The sequence below is a fragment of the Thunnus albacares genome, chromosome 21 (genome assembly GCF_914725855.1).
Source record: "Thunnus albacares chromosome 21, fThuAlb1.1, whole genome shotgun sequence".
NCBI classification, from domain to species: domain Eukaryota; kingdom Metazoa; phylum Chordata; class Actinopteri; order Scombriformes; family Scombridae; genus Thunnus; species Thunnus albacares.
In genome coordinates, this window is record NC_058126.1 from 10238168 (window position 1) to 10256085 (window position 17918).

Consider the following 17918-nt stretch of genomic DNA (forward strand, 5'->3'; position numbering starts at 1 on the left):
ATTACAGGCGCGCGCCACCGCACCCGGCGAGTTACGCTTGCATTCACCGGAGTTTTGGGATTTAACAAAGGTTCATCAAGCAGGTCAACAGTTTCCCAAAGATCACTCACTGATAATGCCTCATGTTTTAAATATAGATACATGGTTTTATAACATATCTTTATGGCCAATTGCTGTTTTAATTTATGTTCATTATCAATTTATTGATATCATTCTATATAGTCTATATATACAGACTTTTGATAAATTAAAGGAAAAACTGATACAGGTCTGAATGCTTGACCCCTAGCGTGAGGGGATCTGGTGGCTCTATTATGCTTTGGGGGGCATTTTGCTGGCATGGTTTGGGTCCACTTGTCCCCTTAGAGGGAAGAGTCACTGCAAATCAATACAAAGTTGTTCTGAGTGATCAACTTTATCATATGATGAAACATTTCAACCCTGATGGGAGTGGGCTCTTCCAGAATGACATTGTCTCAATTCACAGGTTCACTAGGAGTCACTGAATGGTTTGATGAGTATGTAAATGATGTGAATCATATGCTATGGCCTTCACAGTCACCAGATCTCAACCCAATTGAACACCGATGGAGATTTTGGACTGACGTGTTAGACAGCGCTCTCCACCACCATCATCAAAACACCAAATGAGGGAATATCTTTTTGAAGAATGGTGTTCGTCAGTCTTGGCACTGATTCTATGAGTCTCTGCAACTCTTCTGGAGGGATGTTTTTATTGTTTAAAAACTGCACACTGTCCCAATCGATAAATCGGATCAATAAAGATTTCTCTCTACTGCAATACTTTAACTACATCAAGCTGATAATACTTATATACTTTTACTTAAGTAGAATTTTTCATGCAGGACTTTTACTTGTAATGGAGTATTTTTACATTGCTGTATTGGTACTTTTACTTAAGCAAAGGATCCGAATATTTCTTCCACCACTGGAAAAACTTGTGTTATAGTTTATAAAAAATAGTTCTAACACAATATAGTTCTGGTGCTGCTGTGTATCTGTTGTGATTGATAGTAGTTGCTCCTCTTCTCCAGGTGGAGGCAGTGTGGATCAGACTAAACAGTTTTGGTTTCTGAGGTTTGTTCCTGGAGCATGGAGCTGTTTTAAGATGTAAAGATAATGTTTGATGTTTGTGTGATGTCACAGGTGTTTGTTGTAAAGTGTGCAGAGTGTAAAAAGACTGGGTCCCGCTGTATCGCTCAGGCTGGACTACAGCGTCTATTCACAGGCGCGATCCCACTACTGAGCGGCACGGGGGCTTTGACCTGCTCCGTCTCCGACCTGGGCCGGTGCACCCCTCCTTAGACGACCTGGTGTTCCCGGGCTCCCCCAGGAGCACCATATCGATACCGGGCTTAGCGCGGACACCCGATCGGCATAGTCCGCTGCAGCTCAGAGCTCCTGAGCTCAAACGATCCTCCAGCCTCAGCCTCCCGGTAGCTTGGATTACAGGCGCGCGCCACTGCACCCGGCGAGATACACCTGCATTCACCGGAGTTTTGGGATTACACAAAGGTGACGTCACCAAGAAGTTACAGTGTTGAAGATTCATCAAGCAGATCAACAGTTTCCCAAAGATCACTCACTGATAATGCCTCATGTTTTAAATATAGATACATGGTTTTATAACATATCTTTATGGCCAATTGCTGTTTTAATTTATGTTCATTATCAATTTATTGATATCATTCTACATAGTCTGTATATACAGACCTTTGATAAATTAAAGGAAAAACTGATACAGGTCTGAATGCTTGACCCCTAGCGTGAGGGGATCTGGTGGCTCTATTATGCTTTGGGGTGCATTTTGCTGGCATGGTTTGGGTCCACTTGTCCCCTTAGAGGGAAGAGTCACTGCAAATCAATACAAAGTTGTTCTGAGTGATCAACTTTATCATATGATGAAACATTTCAACCCTGATGGGAGTGGTCTCTTCCAGAATGACAATGTCTCAATTCACAGGTTCACTAGGAGTCAATGAATGGTTTGATGAGTATGAAAATGATGTGAATCATATGCTATGGCCTTCACAGTCACCAGATCTCAACCCAATTGAACACCGATGGAGATTTTGGACTGACGTGTTAGACAGTACTCTCCACCACCATCATCAAAACACCAAATGAGGGAATATCTTTTTGAAGAATGGTGTTCGTCAGTCTTGGCACTGATTCTATGAGTCTCTGGACTCTTCTAGAGGGATGTTTTGATTGTTTAAAAATGGGATGTTTTGATTGTTTAAAAACTGCACACTGTCCCAATCAATAAATCAGATCAATAAAGATTTCTCTCTACTGCAATACTTTAACTACATCAAGCTGATAATACTTATATACTTTTACTTAAGTAGGATTTTTCATTCAGGACTTTTACTTGTAATGGAGTATTTTTACATTGCTGTATTGGTACTTTTACTTAAGCAAAGAATCCGAATACTTCTTCCACCACTGGAAAAACTTGTGTCATAGTTTATAAAAATAGTTCTAACACAATATAGTTCTAGTGTTACAGTTCTGTGTATCTGTGGTGCTGCATTGATTGATTGGTGTGATTGATAGTAGTTGCTCCTCTTCTCCAGGTGGAGGCAGTGTGGATCAGACTAAACAGTTTTGGTTTCTGAGGTTTGTTCCTGGAGCATGGAGCTGTTTTAAGATGTAAAGATGATGTTTGATGTTTGTGTGATGTCACAGGTGTTTGTTGTAAAGTGTGCAGAGTGTAAAAAGACTGGGTCCCGCTGTATCGCTCAGGCTGGACTACAGCGTTGAAGGTTCATCAAGCAGATCAACAGTTTCCCAAAGATCACTCACTGATAATGCCTCATGTTTTTAATAAAGATACGTGGTTTTATAACATACCTTTATGGCCAATTGCTGTTTTCATTTATGTTCATTATCAATTTATTGATATCATTCTATATAGTCTATATATACAGACAGTTGATAAATTAAAGGAAAAACTGGTACAGGTCTGAATGCTTGACTCCCACAGTGAGGGGATCTAGTGGCTCTGTTATACTTTGGGGGGCATTTTGCTGGCATGGTTTGGGTCCACTTGTCCCCTTAGAGGGAAGAGTCACTGCAAATCAATACAAACTTGTTCTGAATCATCACCTTTATTCTATGATGAAACATTTCTACATCGACATGTTGACAGCACTCTCCACCACCATCATCAAAACACCAAATGAGGGAATATCTTTTTGAAGAATGGTGTTCGTCAGTCTTGGCACTGAGTCTTTGAGTCTCTGGACTCTTCTGGAGGGATGAACACCATTCTTCAAAAAGTCATAGTATGACAAGACATCCTCATGATCCAATATTAACTCTGTGACTTTTTTTCCCCTAAATTACATGGTCTACAGGTCATAAAGCCTAGTAAAATTAGTGACACAATTTGGGAATGTTTTAAAGTTGATTAGTTCTGTAAAACGAATATTTACAAAAACCTGCTGGTTTCCTGTAATATTTTGTATATTATAGACTAATTGTCTGCTAACAATGTGCACACTGCAGGTGGTGACAGGAACTTCAGTGTCTTCTGCAACACAAATTCAAATCTTACCTTCAAAGCATATATGGTCTAATGTATAAATGTGAGGTGCTGTCATGGTTGTATAGTAATATTTAGGTATTTAAGTGTATATTTTTTGTCTTTGGAAGAACAGTTTTCTCCTGAACTTTTGGCTCATTAAACTGCCTGCTGCTTATGAGAGCAGCTGTTGTGATTGGCTTTAATCAAGCTTCCCTTAACTCCACCTGTTGTTGTGAGAAATATTTTATTTATCAATGAATTTGAGTTTCACATGTTTATTTTAATTTTATTTTATTTTATGTTAGTCGTGACATCATCTGTCATGTCACTGCTATGTGACATGACAGAGGATGTCCACACTGATGGTTTTATCAGTTCTCAGTTGACAGCAGTGGTTATTTGACATCATCAATTACACCATCAAGGCTTCATTGATGAAACCTTAATGGCCAGTCATCAGTCTCTATTCCAAGGGACCAAACCACTTACTCGCTCAGCAAATTCTATTAGATCCTCCAGAATATCCTCTATACAGGATTGGACCAGACCATTTCGTTGAACTGCATTTGGACAGTCAGCTTTCTCTGTTAAAGCCACAACTCAGTGGAACATCCTACCTGATGATATGAAGAGTTGTAGTTCAATCAATACATTCAAGGCCAAATTAAAAAATCTACTAAAGACCAATCAGCTGTGTGACCACTGAGTCTAAACTTTATCTATGGTCTTCTCATTAGCGCAGGTAGTCTTGCTTTTAATTTGACAAGTTTACATTATTACTTTCTGATTGACATTGTGGGTGTATGTGATGTACTGTTGTGTGTAGTTTTTTATTTTGTATTTTGTATTTTGTATGGTTTGTTCTGTGTGTTTTTTGCTTTGTACCGTTTGTTGTTCTGCTGTTGTATGTTTTGATTGATTAAAAACTGCACACTGTCCTGATCGATAAATCAGATCAATAAAGATTTCTCTCTACTGCAATACTTTAACTACATCAAGCTGATAATACTTATATACTTTTACTTAAGTAGGATTTTTCATGCAGGACTTTTACTTGTAATGGAGTATTTTTACATTGCTGTATTGGTACTTTTACTTAAGCAAAGGATCGGAATACTTCTTCCACCACTGAAAAAAACTTGTGTTATAGTTGATAAAAATAGTTCTAACACAATATAGTTCTCGTGCTGCTGTGTATCTGTGGTGCTGTATTGATTGATTGGTGTGATTGATAGTAGTTGCTCCTCTTCTCCAGGTGGAGGCAGTGTGGATCAGACTAAACAGCTTTGGTTTCTGAGGTTTGTTCCTGGAGCATGGAGCTGTTTTAAGATGTAAAGATGAGGTTTGACGTTTGTGTGATGTCACAGGTGTTTGTTGTAAAGTGTGCAGAGTGTAAAAAGACTGGGTCCCGCTGTATCGCTCAGGCTGGACTACAGCGTCTATTCACAGGCGCGATCCCACTACTGAGCGGCACGGGGGCTTTGACCTGCTCCGTCTCCGACCTGGGCCGGTGCACCCCTCCTTAGACGACCTGGTGTTCCCGGGCTCCCCCAGGAGCACCATATCGATACCGAACTTAGCGCGGACACCCGATCGGCATAGTCCGCTGCAGCTCAGAGCTCCTGAGCTCAAACGATCCTCCAGCCTCAGCCTCCCGGTAGCTTGGATTACAGGCGCGCGCCACTGCACCCGGCGAGTTACACCTGCATTCACCGGAGTTTTGGGATTTCACAAAGGTGACGTCACCAAGAAGCTGCAGTGTTGAAGGTTCATCAAGCAGATCAACAGTTTCCCAAAGATCACTCACTGATAATGCCTCATGTTTTAAATATAGATACGTGGTTTTATAACATATCTTTATGGCCAATTGCTGTTTTAATTTATGTTCATTATCAATTTATTGATATCATTCTATATAGCCTATATATACAGACTTTTGATAAATTAAAGGAAAAACTGATACAGGTCTGAATGCTTGACCCCTAGCGTGAGGGGATCTGGTGGCTCTATTATACTTTGGGGGGCATTTTGCTGGCATGGTTTGGGTCCACTTGTCCCCTTAGAGGGAAGAGTCACTGCAAATCAATACAAAGTTGTTCCGAGTGATCAACTTTATCATATGATGAAACATTTCAACCCTGATGGGAGTGGTCTCTTCCAGAATGACAATGTCTCAATTCACAGGTTCACTAGGAGTCACTGAATGGTTTGATGAGTATGAAAATGATGTGAATCATATGCTATGGCCTTCACAGTCACCAGATCTCAACCCAATTGAACACCGATAGAGATTTTGGACTGACGTGTTAGACAGCGCTCTCCACCACCATCATCAAAACACCAAATGAGGGAATATCTTTTTGAAGAATGGTGTTCGTCAGTCTTGGCACTGATTCTATGAGTCTCTGGACTCTTCTAGAGGGATGTTTTGATTGTTTAAAAATGGGATGTTTTGATTGTTTAAAAACTACACACTGTCCCAATCGATAAATCAGATCAATAAAGATTTCTCTCTACTGCAATACTTTGACTACATCAAGCTGATAATACTTATATACTTTTACTTAAGTAGGATTTTTCATTCAGGACTTTTACTTGTAATGGAGTATTTTTACATTGCTGTATTGGTACTTTTACTTAAGCAAAGGATCCGAATATTTCTTCCACCACTGGAAAAACTTGTGTTATAGTTTATAAAAATAGTTCTAACACAATATAGTTCTCGTGCTGCTGTGCATCTGTTGTGATTGATAGTAGTTGCTCCTCTTCTCCAGGTGGAGGCAGTGTGGATCAGACTAAACAGTTTTGGTTTCTGAGGTTTGTTCCTGGAGCATGGAGCTGTTTTAAGATGTAAAGATAATGTTTGATGTTTGTGTGATGTCACAGGTGTTTGTTGTAAAGTGTGCAGAGTGTAAAAAGACTGGGTCTCGCTGTATCGCTCAGGCTGGACTACAGCGTCTATTCACAGGCGCGATCCCACTACTGAGCGGCACGGGGGCTTTGACCTGCTCCGTCTCCGACCTGGGCCGGTGCACCCCTCCTTAGACGACCTAGTGTTCCCGGGCTCCCCCAGGAGCACCATATCGATACCGAACTTAGCGCGGACACCCGATCGGCATAGCCCGCTGCAGCTCAGAGCTCCTGAGCTCAAACGATCCTCCAGCCTCAGCCTCCCGGTAACTTGGATTACAGGCGCGCGCCACCGCACCCGGCGAGTTACACCTGCATTCACCGGAGTTTTGGGATTTCACAAAGGTGACGTCACCAAGAAGCTACAGTGTTGAAGGTTCATCAAGCAGATCAACAGTTTCCCAAAGATCACTCACTGATAATGCCTCATGTTTTAAATAAAGATACATGGTTTTATAACATATTGTAGCGTCCGCCAGGACGTGTTCAAATAACAGGCAACTGATCGGCACTGTACCGTTTATTTAGCTGAACAGGATGGGTTACTGTTGGCCGTAACCACGCCAAAAAAAACAACAACAATAATGTAACTCGAACTCACAGAACTGTAGCTGCTGTCACTCGCGCCTCTCGCTCTCTCCCACACTCTCCTCCTCGCGCACGCGCACACACACACTCACATCCCTGCCCCTCCCCTACTCACGCCCTCTTAACATGTGGCTACCAACAAACGCTTAACAGTACAAGAACATTAACAGGGTCGCTACAATATCTTTATGGCCAACTGCTGTTTTAATTTATGCTCATTATGAATTCATTGATATCATCCTACATAGTCTGTATATACAGACGGTTGATAAATTAAAGGAAAAACTGATACAGGTCTGAATGCTTGACCCCTACAGTGAGGGGATCTGGTGGCTCTGTTATGCTTTGGGGGGCATTTTGCTGGCATGGTTTGGGTCCACTTGTCCCCTTAGAGGGAAGAGTCACTGCAAATCAATACAAAGTTGTTCTGAGTGATCAACTTTATCATATGATGAAACATTTCAACCCTGATGGGAGTGGTCTCTTCCAGAATGACAATGTCTCAATTCACAGGTTCACTAGGAGTCACTGAATGGTTTGATGAGTATGAGAATGATGTGAATCATATGCTATGGCCTTCACAGTCACCAGATCTCAACCCAATTGAACACCGATGGAGATTTTGGACTGACGTGTTAGACAGCGCTCTCCACCACCATCATCAAAACACCAAATGAGGGAATATCTTTTTGAAGAATGGTATTCGTCAGTCTTGGCACTGATTCTATGAGTCTCTGGACTCTTCTAGAGGGATGTTTTGATTGTTTAAAAATGGGATGTTTTGATTGTTTAAAAACTGCACACTGTCCCAATCGATAAATCAGATCAATAAAGATTTCTCTCTACTGCAATACTTTGACTACATCAAGCTGATAATACTTATGTACTTTTACTTAAGTAGGATTTTTCATGCAGGACTTTTACTTGTAATGGAGTATTTTTACATTGCTGTATTGGTACTTTTACTTAAGCAAAGGATCCGAATATTTCTTCCACCACTGGAAAAACTTGTGTTATAGTTTATAAAAAATAGTTCTAACACAACATAGTTCTGGTGCTGCTGTGTATCTGTTGTGATTGATAGTAGTTGCTCCTCTTCTCCAGGTGGAGGCAGTGTGGATCAGACTAAACAGTTTTGGTTTCTGAGGTTTGTTCCTGGAGCATGGAGCTGTTTTAAGATGTAAAGATAATGTTTGATGTTTGTGTGATGTCACAGGTGTTTGTTGTAAAGTGTGCAGAGTGTAAAAAGACTGGGTCCCGCTGTATCGCTCAGGCTGGACTACAGCGTCTATTCACAGGCGCGATCCCACTACTGAGCGGCACGGGGGCTTTGACCTGCTCCGTCTCCGACCTCGGCCGGTGCACCCCTCCTTAGACGACCTGGTGTTCCCGGGCTCCCCCAGGAGCACCATATCGATACCGAACTTAGCGCGGACACCCGATCGGCATAGTCCGCTGCAGCTCAGAGCTCCTGAGCTCAAACGATCCTCCAGCCTCAGCCTCCCGGTAGCTTGGACTACAGGCGCGCGCCACCGCACCCGGCGAGATACACCTGCATTCACCGGAGTTTTGGGATTTAACAAAGGTTCATCAAGCAGGTCAACAGTTTCCCAAAGATCACTCACTGATAATGCCTCATGTTTTAAATAAAGATACATAGTTTTATAACATACCTTTATGGCCAATTGCTGTTTTCATTTATGCTCATTATACATTTATTGATATCATCCTTCATAGTCTATATATACAGACGGTTGACAAATTAAAGGAAAAATTGGTACAGGTCTGAATGCTTGACCCCCACAGTGAGGGGATCTAGTGGCTCTGTTATACTTTGGGGGGCATTTTGCTGGCATGGTTTGGGTCCACTTGTCCTCTTAGAGGGAAGAGTCACTGCAAATCAATACAAACTTGTTCTGAGTGATCACCTTTATTCTATGATGAAACATTTCCACATCGACATGTTAGACAGCGCTCTCCACCACCATCATCAAAACACCAAATGAGGGAATATCTTTTTGAAGAATGGTGTTCGTCAGTCTTGGCACTGAGTCTTTGAGTCTCTGGACTCTTCTGGAGGGATGAACACCATTCTTCAAAAATTCATAGTATGACAAGACATCCTCATGATCCAATATCAACTCTGTGACAATTTTTTTCCTAAATTACATAGTTTACAGGTCATACAGCCTAGTAAAATTAGTGACGTCATTTGGGAATGTTTTAAATTTGATTAGTTCTGTAAAACGAATATTTACAAAAACCTGCTGGTTTCCTGTAATATTTTGTATATTATAGACTAATTGTCTGCTAACAATGTGCACACTGCAGGTGGTGACAGGAACTTCAGTGTCTTCTGCAACACAAATTCAAATTTTATGTCCAAAGCATATTTGGCCTACTGTATAAATGTGAGGTGCTGTCATGGTTGTATAGTAATATTTAGGTATTTAAGTGTATATTTTTTGTCTTTGGAAGAACAGTTTTCTCCTGAACTTTTGGCTCATTAAACTGCCTGCTGCTTATGATAGCAGCTGTTGTGATTGGCTTTAATCAAGCTTCCCTTAGCTCCACCTGTTGTTGTGAGAAATATTTTATCTATCAATGAATTTGAATTTCAGATGTTTATTTTACTCTTTCATTTTATTTTATGTCAGTCGTGAAGTCATCTGTCATGTCACTGCTATGTGACATCAAAGAGGATGTCCACACTGGTGGTTTTATCAGTTCTTAGTTGACAGCAGTGGTCATTTGACCTGATTAGTGATGCCATTAAGGCTTCATTGATGAAGCCTTAATGGCCAGTCATCAGTCTCTATTCCAAGGGACCAAACCACTACTTTTACTGCAATACTTGAACTACAGTTTTCTGATAATAGGCTACTTATGTATTTTTACTTTAGGTTTTTTCATGCAGGACTTTTATTTGTAATGGAGTATTTTTACATTGCTGTATTGGGACTGAATATTTCTCCCACCACTGGAAAAACTTGTGTTATAGTTTATAACAAAATAGTTCTAATAAACCATAGTTCTAGTGTTGTAGTTCTGTGTATCTGTGGTGCTGTATTGATTGATTGGTGTGATTGATAGTAGTTGCTCCTCTTCTCCAGGTGGAGGCAGTGTGGATCAGACTAAACAGTTTTGGTTTCTGAGGTTTCTTCCTGGAACCTGAAGCTGTTGTAAGATGTAAAGATGATGTTTGATGTTTGTGTGATGTCACAGGTGTTTGTTGTAAAGTGTGCAGAGTGTAAAAAGACTGGGTCCCGCTGTATCGCTCAGGCTGGACTACAGCGTCTATTCATAGGCGCGATCCCACTACTGAGCGGCACGGGGGCTTTGACCTGCTCCGTCTCCGACCTGGGCCGGTGCACCCCTCCTTAGACGACCTGGTGTTCCCGGGCTCCCCCAGGAGCACCATATCGATACCGAACTTAGCGCGGACACCCGATCGGCATAGTCCGCTGCAGCTCAGAGCTCCTGAGCTCAAACGATCCTCCAGCCTCAGCCTCCCGGTAGCTTGGACTACAGGCGCGCGCCACCGCACCCGGCGAGATAGACCTGCATTCACCGGAGTTTTGGGATTTCACAATGGTGACGTCATCAAGAAGCTGCAGTGTTGAAGGTTCATCAAGCAGATCAACAGTTTCCCAAAGATCACTCACTGATAATGTTACAACTTGTCCTGGTTTTAGTCCTGTTCAGGAAGTAGGCTACATGTATGAGTCTCACATCATCCAGGTTTCTGATGGTCTGTGCCGGAGTGACAAGCTCTGTCATTTCTGCATTAAGGTGGCACCTATTCTTATCTGCTAATTAGTTGTCAATGCCCTGAACACGTTTATGTTATGTTATGTTATGCCAAACCGATCTTTCCCACACTGTTTGAAAGCAGCATCACTCCGTTTGAAACTTTCAAAGACACCAGAGAGCGAAATAACCCAAATACTGTATTACAGTAGGCCTATCTACTTATTACTGCTCCAATATAAAGTAGTCCAAATGGCCTGTTGCGTTTGTTTGTCATCGTCATGGGTGTTAAAATGAGCCATTTTTAATGCACCTGTAGACCTCAAAGAATTACTAATCAATATCGTCTTAACATAACATACACTTTCCACTTAAAATCATTAATAAATAAAAATGAATCTCCTAATTTAGACTGCAATTTGATTGTGCCATGATCTATGTGTTTCTTAACTAGAGCACAGTATGTCTGTCGGCCAGCTGAATCATGACCAAGATGTTTTTAGGGTAAAACAAATGTCTCACTTTCTCAGATTTATAATTAAATAATGTTAATATGATTTTAGATGAGAACATGCAGGTTATTGACAAATCATTGTGATCTATTGGTGTAATTATCACAATTTAATTTTTATAATGAAGAGTTTACCTATTCTTGTACAACTAAATAAAAATCTGTTGTGCACTAAAAAAAAAAAGTCAATCCAAATTTAGTTTGAAATACTCACCTAACAGATTCTGACCAATGGATCCAGTATATATGGGATTTTAATTTAATATTTGAAACACTAAAATGTATTAAATGATTAAATGCGGAACTCATTTTGCTGTAAGTTATCACTGGACTTACAGCTGCTTTTTGAGAATTTTAGGTAAGGTTTTACTTTCATAGGTTTATAATCAGTTGTTTGCATGTTCATTGAGAACTTTATCAATCATGCACCCAACTTTACTCACTGTCCAACCCATATTCACTGTTTATATCTAATTGATTAAAAAGTGATGAAAGTGTGAAAACAGCATAGAGGTCAATATAAAACTAAATAACAGCAGAAACATGTGTATGCTGATCATGGTTTCAACTCTACTTGTTTAACCTTTCTTATTCAAGATAACTTCATCAAGGATTAACAAATCAATCCTCAAACTGCCCTCAAAGACTATTTCAGCCTGATAATAGCAGTCAGCCTGAATTTGTTTAACCACATTTGAAGAACAGGGACCAGGCGCCATAAAAGGTTGGAGACATTTAATCCTAAATAAAAAGTATTTAGGTGATCTCAGCAGTATAAACTGTGAGCTCTCATCTCAGTTACTGCTCGTGAATCAACTCTAAACCTGAAGCTTTTATACAACGGGATTAACTTTATCATGCTCGTCTTGTCTCTGGTTTGACGCCCTGACATGCCTGTTAGATAAGGACCTGTATTACATAAGAACACTCCCTTTATGGGCAGAAATGCATCACTATGAGCAGTTTCCTCTTTCTCTATTATGAGGTTAAACTCTTGCACAGAAATATTCCTTTCAACTCTGTGTATTTGACCTTTTTAGACCTGAAAACAGAAGAAAAAAAAAAAAACCTCCAGCGAGAGCTCGTCAGCACATGCTGAATGAATTAGAGAGAGAGGACTTGTCGAGACTTGCAAAGAACTCGAGGAATGAAAACTGGTGCACAGTTAAACCACTGGAAAAATAAAGACAAAATAATGCAACACTTATTTCAGTTGTCATTTATGCAAGGGAAACAGTCAGCAAACTACAACTTGATAGAGGGCTTTATTTAAAAAGTTTATATTATAAAATGTAAAAATTCAGCTGAACCCGATGATGATGATAATTGCAAAGACGTATCCCTTAAGAGCTTCCAATGTGCTGCCACTTCACATCTTTACATGACAGAAAAAAACATTAGACAACCGCTTAAAAAATTTTTTCTTCCCATTAGAGATGTTTAAGTCTAGCAAAACTGGAAGTTCACATCAAATACAGTGGATAGTTATTGCTTTGGTTTGCTTGACAACAGGGTTTTATACTGTAGAGTTGAGACATGCAGCACGGTGATCTAGCTGACAAAAGAGGGAGAGAAGGGGGAAAAGGAATATGCTGGTATGGCTCTTTAATCGTCCTTATCCTTGGCACCGTGCTTTAGGATGCGTGTGAACTCCACATAGTTGAAGTTACTCTTCTTGTCGATGGGGGCCTCCCTGAAAAGCTCGTCCACCTCCTCGTCTGTAAACCGGTCACCCATTGTTGTGAGCAGTTCTCTGAGGTAATCTTCCTGGATGAAACCTGCAAGGAACAGAGTCAAAGTGAGACAAAAAGACACTTAATCAACATTAAAATCATCTCTTGCAGAAGTTTATTTTGCCTGCCATGATACAATTATTGTCTCTGAGTATTTTGTGGTTTCTGTAACACTTTCTTTTCCAATCATCTGGTATCAGGATATACCACTTGAGCAACAAACCTTCACAGTTGGGAGGAGGACTTTTGTGCTGCTCGAAAGTAAAGAAATCACAAGCTCAAGTGCTTCTTACCTGTCCCCTCTTCATCAAAGCAAGCAAATGCATTTCTGATCACATCTTCGGGGTCTGTGCCATTGAGCTTCTCTCCAAACATGGTGAGGAACATGGTGAAGTTAATGGGTCCAGGAGCTTCCATCATCATGGCCTCCAGGTATTCATCAGTTGGGTTTTTTCCTAGAAAGACACACAATGAACGTTAAAAACCTGCTACTTAACAACTACAGACAAATTAAAACTACAGTGACATTAACAGATGAAAAGTGCACACCCAGACCAACAAACTGCACGTACAAAGAGAAGAAGCTGCTCACTTTAACTGCCTCTGTCATTTGATTATCTAGTGTGACATTTTAGCACTCTATGCCTTCATATATGAGAAAATATCTGAGTTCGTCCTAAACAAAAAAAATGCTCCTACTCACCCAGGGAGGCGAGCATGTCGTGGAGGTCCTCTTTGTCGACGAAGCCATCACGGTTCTGGTCGATCATGTTGAAAGCCTCCTTGAACTCCTGAATCTGAGACTGGTCAAACATGGCGAAGACATTGGAGGTGGCGCGCTGAGGGCGCTTCTTTGTGGTCTTTCCCTTTGCTCTTTTGCTTGACATCTTGACTGTGTTTTGTTTCTGTGGAAGTAAAACAAAACAGTTAGATTATACATCCTGCAGCCAGGGACTTACTCCTTAAAGAAGACAAACATTGTCAGATGCTTTTATGTGTAACATTAAGACAGTTCTTCCTTAAATAGTGAAAAGACTAAGATGTACAACACTATAAGGTTTCTTATCAGTGTAGAACATCCTTCAAGAGCAGGAAAAATACAGAGAAAAAAGAGGAAACAGTCTTATCAGAGGTAAAGCGGCTGATGCTGAAACTCAAAATAAGATTTCGTCATTCGTGTCCGTAACTCAGTTGCAGGGCAGTTTAATTCTCTGGCAGTGAATCCCCAGTGTGGTGTCCCTTTCTGAGCTATAAATGGAAATGTTCCTCATCTTTCTAGGTTGATCAGCTCACTGCTCTCACTGACAGCAGGAAAATTACTGATGTGAGGATAGATTCCCTTTTCAGGAAATGTTTTAAATGTACTTATATGCTGTCCCACATTCACACCTTTGGCTTGACTGACACTTAGTGCTTTTGCTGCTTGCTGGTTATGGAAATTGGACAGTGACTACTAACTAGAGCTCGGACATACTGTATATAGAGACATTGTTCAATATGGTGATATGGTTTGATATCATCTGGGCCACTGGTTATCATAAAGGGCTCCATTTAAGTTCATTTATGATATAGGGCTGCATTTTTTTAAGAAGAAAATTTCCAAATTCTCTGATTCCACCTTCTCAGATGTGAATATATTCTGGCTTCTTTAGTCCTCTTTGTGATGAACTAAGTATCTTTAGGTTATGAACTGTTGCTCAGGACAAAACATTTGAGGACGTCATCTTTGGCTTTGGGAACCAGTTCGTTTTTTTCCTTCTTGTTCCTACAGTTGGACGTTAGAGCTTCACTGTGCAGAATGATGTAAAGTTTGACACTAGAAGGCTGTTTTCATCTTCATCTATTTAAAGTGGAAGTTATTTCTGTGCTCATTGAAAAAATGCATTTTTTTAGGGCTGGGCCTACAAGCAGGATTTGTGACATCACAAATAGATTGGAAGCCGATCCTGAGGATGGACTATATAGTGAAGTAGGAGACATCTTGTTTTCAGCAGGAAAACTTATGAAATAAAGTAAATTTGGATATTCATAGACTCTGGAATTTTTAATGAGGGAGAAGGAGTAGATACAATTTTGAGGATTTTAACAAGATAATTATACTTTTTTATGTGGGAAAACTATTGATTCAAGCATTTTATATGTCTTAATACATGACTGGAGGGGATCTTTAAACTTTTTGGCTCACTGGTGATTTTAAAAGCTCAATTTCAATTATACAAGGTGCACTATTCTTAAATAAAAATTTCAGGTAGAAAATTGTTTTTCCACATAGGCAAATATTTTAATTTGAAAGTAAAGATCGTCATCGTATTGTCAAAATGTGATTCAAATATTTATTTTCGCTATCGTTACATTTGTTTTGCCAAGTGTTGCACACTTTGCAACTGAATTGACTTATTACAAAGTGGATTTTCCTCATATTAGTGTATTTTAAAGGTCTGTTTTTTTACCTTGCAGGTAACACTTAATATAAACTACGCACAGTATTTCAATGGTTGCGGCCTGGTTTTGGGCCACATTAACGGTTACTTAATTGTGTTCACACAGCTGTTAAATTAACTTACTTCAATTGAAACACCGAGCAGCTACTGAAATTATCCAGCGTCACAGGTCACATTTATATTTTGCATAGCTGAGAATTACACGTTAAAATTGCCCATAAGTTTGACAAATTTATCGTCAACATTACGTTAGCGTCACGGCTAACAGTTAGCTGTGTTTCGATGCAATAAAAGAAACAAAAATGGCTCGCTGGCATGTTAGACGCTTTAAATGTTGGTAGTGGCGGTGTGGTGTTATTATAAATGCTGAAGTAAACCATTAATATACATATAAATAGATCAAAAACACAGTCTTACCTGACGACAACCCGAAACTTATCAGCTAGCCCGTCGCTGCTCTTTTCTCAACCACCGCCCTTCACTTCCTGATGATAATGTTGGTTCCGTGCAGAACAACCGGAACAAACCAACTGTCAGGGAGGGGGGCGTTATCAAGCGGGAAATCATTATTACTCGTTAGAAAACAACTCATATGTTAATTTCGACCTAATTACGTAACACTTATATTTTACTTTACTATTATACGCCCAAAATAGACGCCCAATGTTTTATTATTCTTGGTAATAAAATTAATACTGTGCTCTTACACCCCCGAAGGAGTAAACCTAATTTCACTCACACTCCCTTGCCTGCGTTGAACATTCCTGGATATGTCCATTTAAGGGAAGAAAGGATACGCTCATCTTTTGCATTGTGCAATAAAGACAAAGTAAAGTTTAAATGATCCCTATGGGAATACATGGGTGTCATAATCAATATGGCAAACATATAAGGAAATTGTTATTGAGCATTTCTTTTCCCTTGTGTGATAAATGATGCTAAGGAGATACATATTGACTATTTGTAAGGGATTACTCAAATACCTGTATACGCATCTTAATTTCATGTTATGTTTTTTTGTAGTATGTGACAGTTGTCTTAACCTTTTTATGTTGTTTGTATTGCTTTTATTCTTGTCACAATGGTTTAAATGTTCAACTTCTTTGACAGGTCTCTCTTGAAAAAAAAAAGTAAGGGATGGGTTCAGTACTTAAACAATAGTCCAGTGCCCAAATAAACATTGAAATAAGGTTTTCTTGCCATAATAATTCCTCCTGTTCATACTGGCCATTAGAAGATCCCTTCATAATACACTTACAATGTAAGTGATGTAATTAAAAGTTTATCTGAAGATAATGTGAGGCTTCAGACACCAAAATCAGTCAACATTACAGTCTTTTTAGTGCCAAAGTCCCTCTTTTTGTTACTGTACTTCCACCGCAGCTCAACAGGGAAACACTGTCCGACGAAACACAAAGAGGGAATTTGATGCTAAAAATACTGTGATCTTCTAATGGTGAGTATGAACAGGAGGAATGATTACAGAAATGATAACCTCTTTCAATGTTCATAAGGGTACCTAACTGTTGTTTTAAGACAGACTTAAAAAAAACTGTGAACATATCCTTTAATCTCAATGAGACTTTTACCTGGTTAAAAAAAGGGAAAGGGATAAAAAGAAGATAAAAGACAGCCATACAGCATAACTAAAACAATAAGATGAAAAATGTTAGTAGGATGGATAATTATAGATACTGACAGGCCAGCATGGGTCAGACAACAGTTGGTACACACAGTCAGTGCTGTAAAGGGGGGATTACAGCTGCAGGGATTCAAAAGCAAGATGTGGAACTGATGAGTCACAGGTTAAAACGAGTAACCTTTGTCTTTTTCCGGGAGTCATATCACTTTCAAAGTAGATAACGAAATGAAATGGGCATCAATGTCATTTATAGTAAAACTATACTGTATCTATCTAAAACAGGCCACCAGTCTACATTGTCCAAAGTAAAAATCATCAAATCATCATCAAATGAGGAGACACAAACTGTACAGTGTTTGTTTTTAATGGGATGCACAGTAAATACAGCTGGTGATAGGATGTTGATGAAGTAGAAATAATAGATAAAGATTAGTTGTTTCTTAGAACTCCGTAAGTTAAAACTGTTTACTTATTGTCAGGTACTATAAAAAGAGTGAGATGTCATTCCTTTCTTTTTTCAGGCCGCCTTGTTTTGTTATTCGACTCTCATTTCAAGCGAGAGCCTGTTCGTGTGGGTAAACTATATGTATATGAGGCCACAGAGGGTGAATCAACAGTGGTTTAATGTTTAATTTAGAGAGATAAAACTGTGTGATTGATGAAACACAGGATTTAATACAAAGGAAATGAATCATTCGGTAAACTGGGAGCATTTGCAAACAAGTAACAGAATGATATCAGGTCTGAGCCTGATGTATTTAAATTTAAACCTTTCATGCTCAAGCAAATT

The 17918-nt window shown here is 39.7% G+C and overlaps 1 protein-coding gene across 1 annotated transcript; it reads right to left on the bottom strand.

Moving 5' to 3' along the window:
* Positions 1 to 12516: 12516 nt before the first annotated feature.
* On the bottom strand, positions 12517 to 16012 carry myl12.1 (myosin, light chain 12, genome duplicate 1). The gene is made up of 4 exons (XM_044340108.1): positions 15904 to 16012; positions 13749 to 13950; positions 13339 to 13500; positions 12517 to 13090 (listed from the first exon to the last, which is right to left on the bottom strand). The coding sequence occupies exons 2-4, from the start codon at positions 13930 to 13932 to the stop codon at positions 12918 to 12920; spliced, it is 519 nt and encodes a 172-aa protein (XP_044196043.1). The 5' UTR covers positions 13933 to 13950; positions 15904 to 16012; the 3' UTR covers positions 12517 to 12917.
* Positions 16013 to 17918: the final 1906 nt, after the last annotated feature.

Excerpts from the sequence above, each read along its gene's own strand:
- myl12.1 (XM_044340108.1), bottom strand. The coding sequence starts at position 13,932 with ATGTCAAGCAAAAGAGCAAAGGGAAAGACCACAAAGAAGCGCCCTCAG. Across the intron at positions 13,501-13,748 it reads CGACATGCTCGCCTCCCTGG|GAAAAAACCCAACTGATGAA; the intron begins GTGAGTAGGAGC and ends GTGTCTTTCTAG. Across the intron at positions 13,091-13,338 it reads CTTTGATGAAGAGGGGACAG|GTTTCATCCAGGAAGATTAC; the intron begins GTAAGAAGCACT and ends TGTTCCTTGCAG.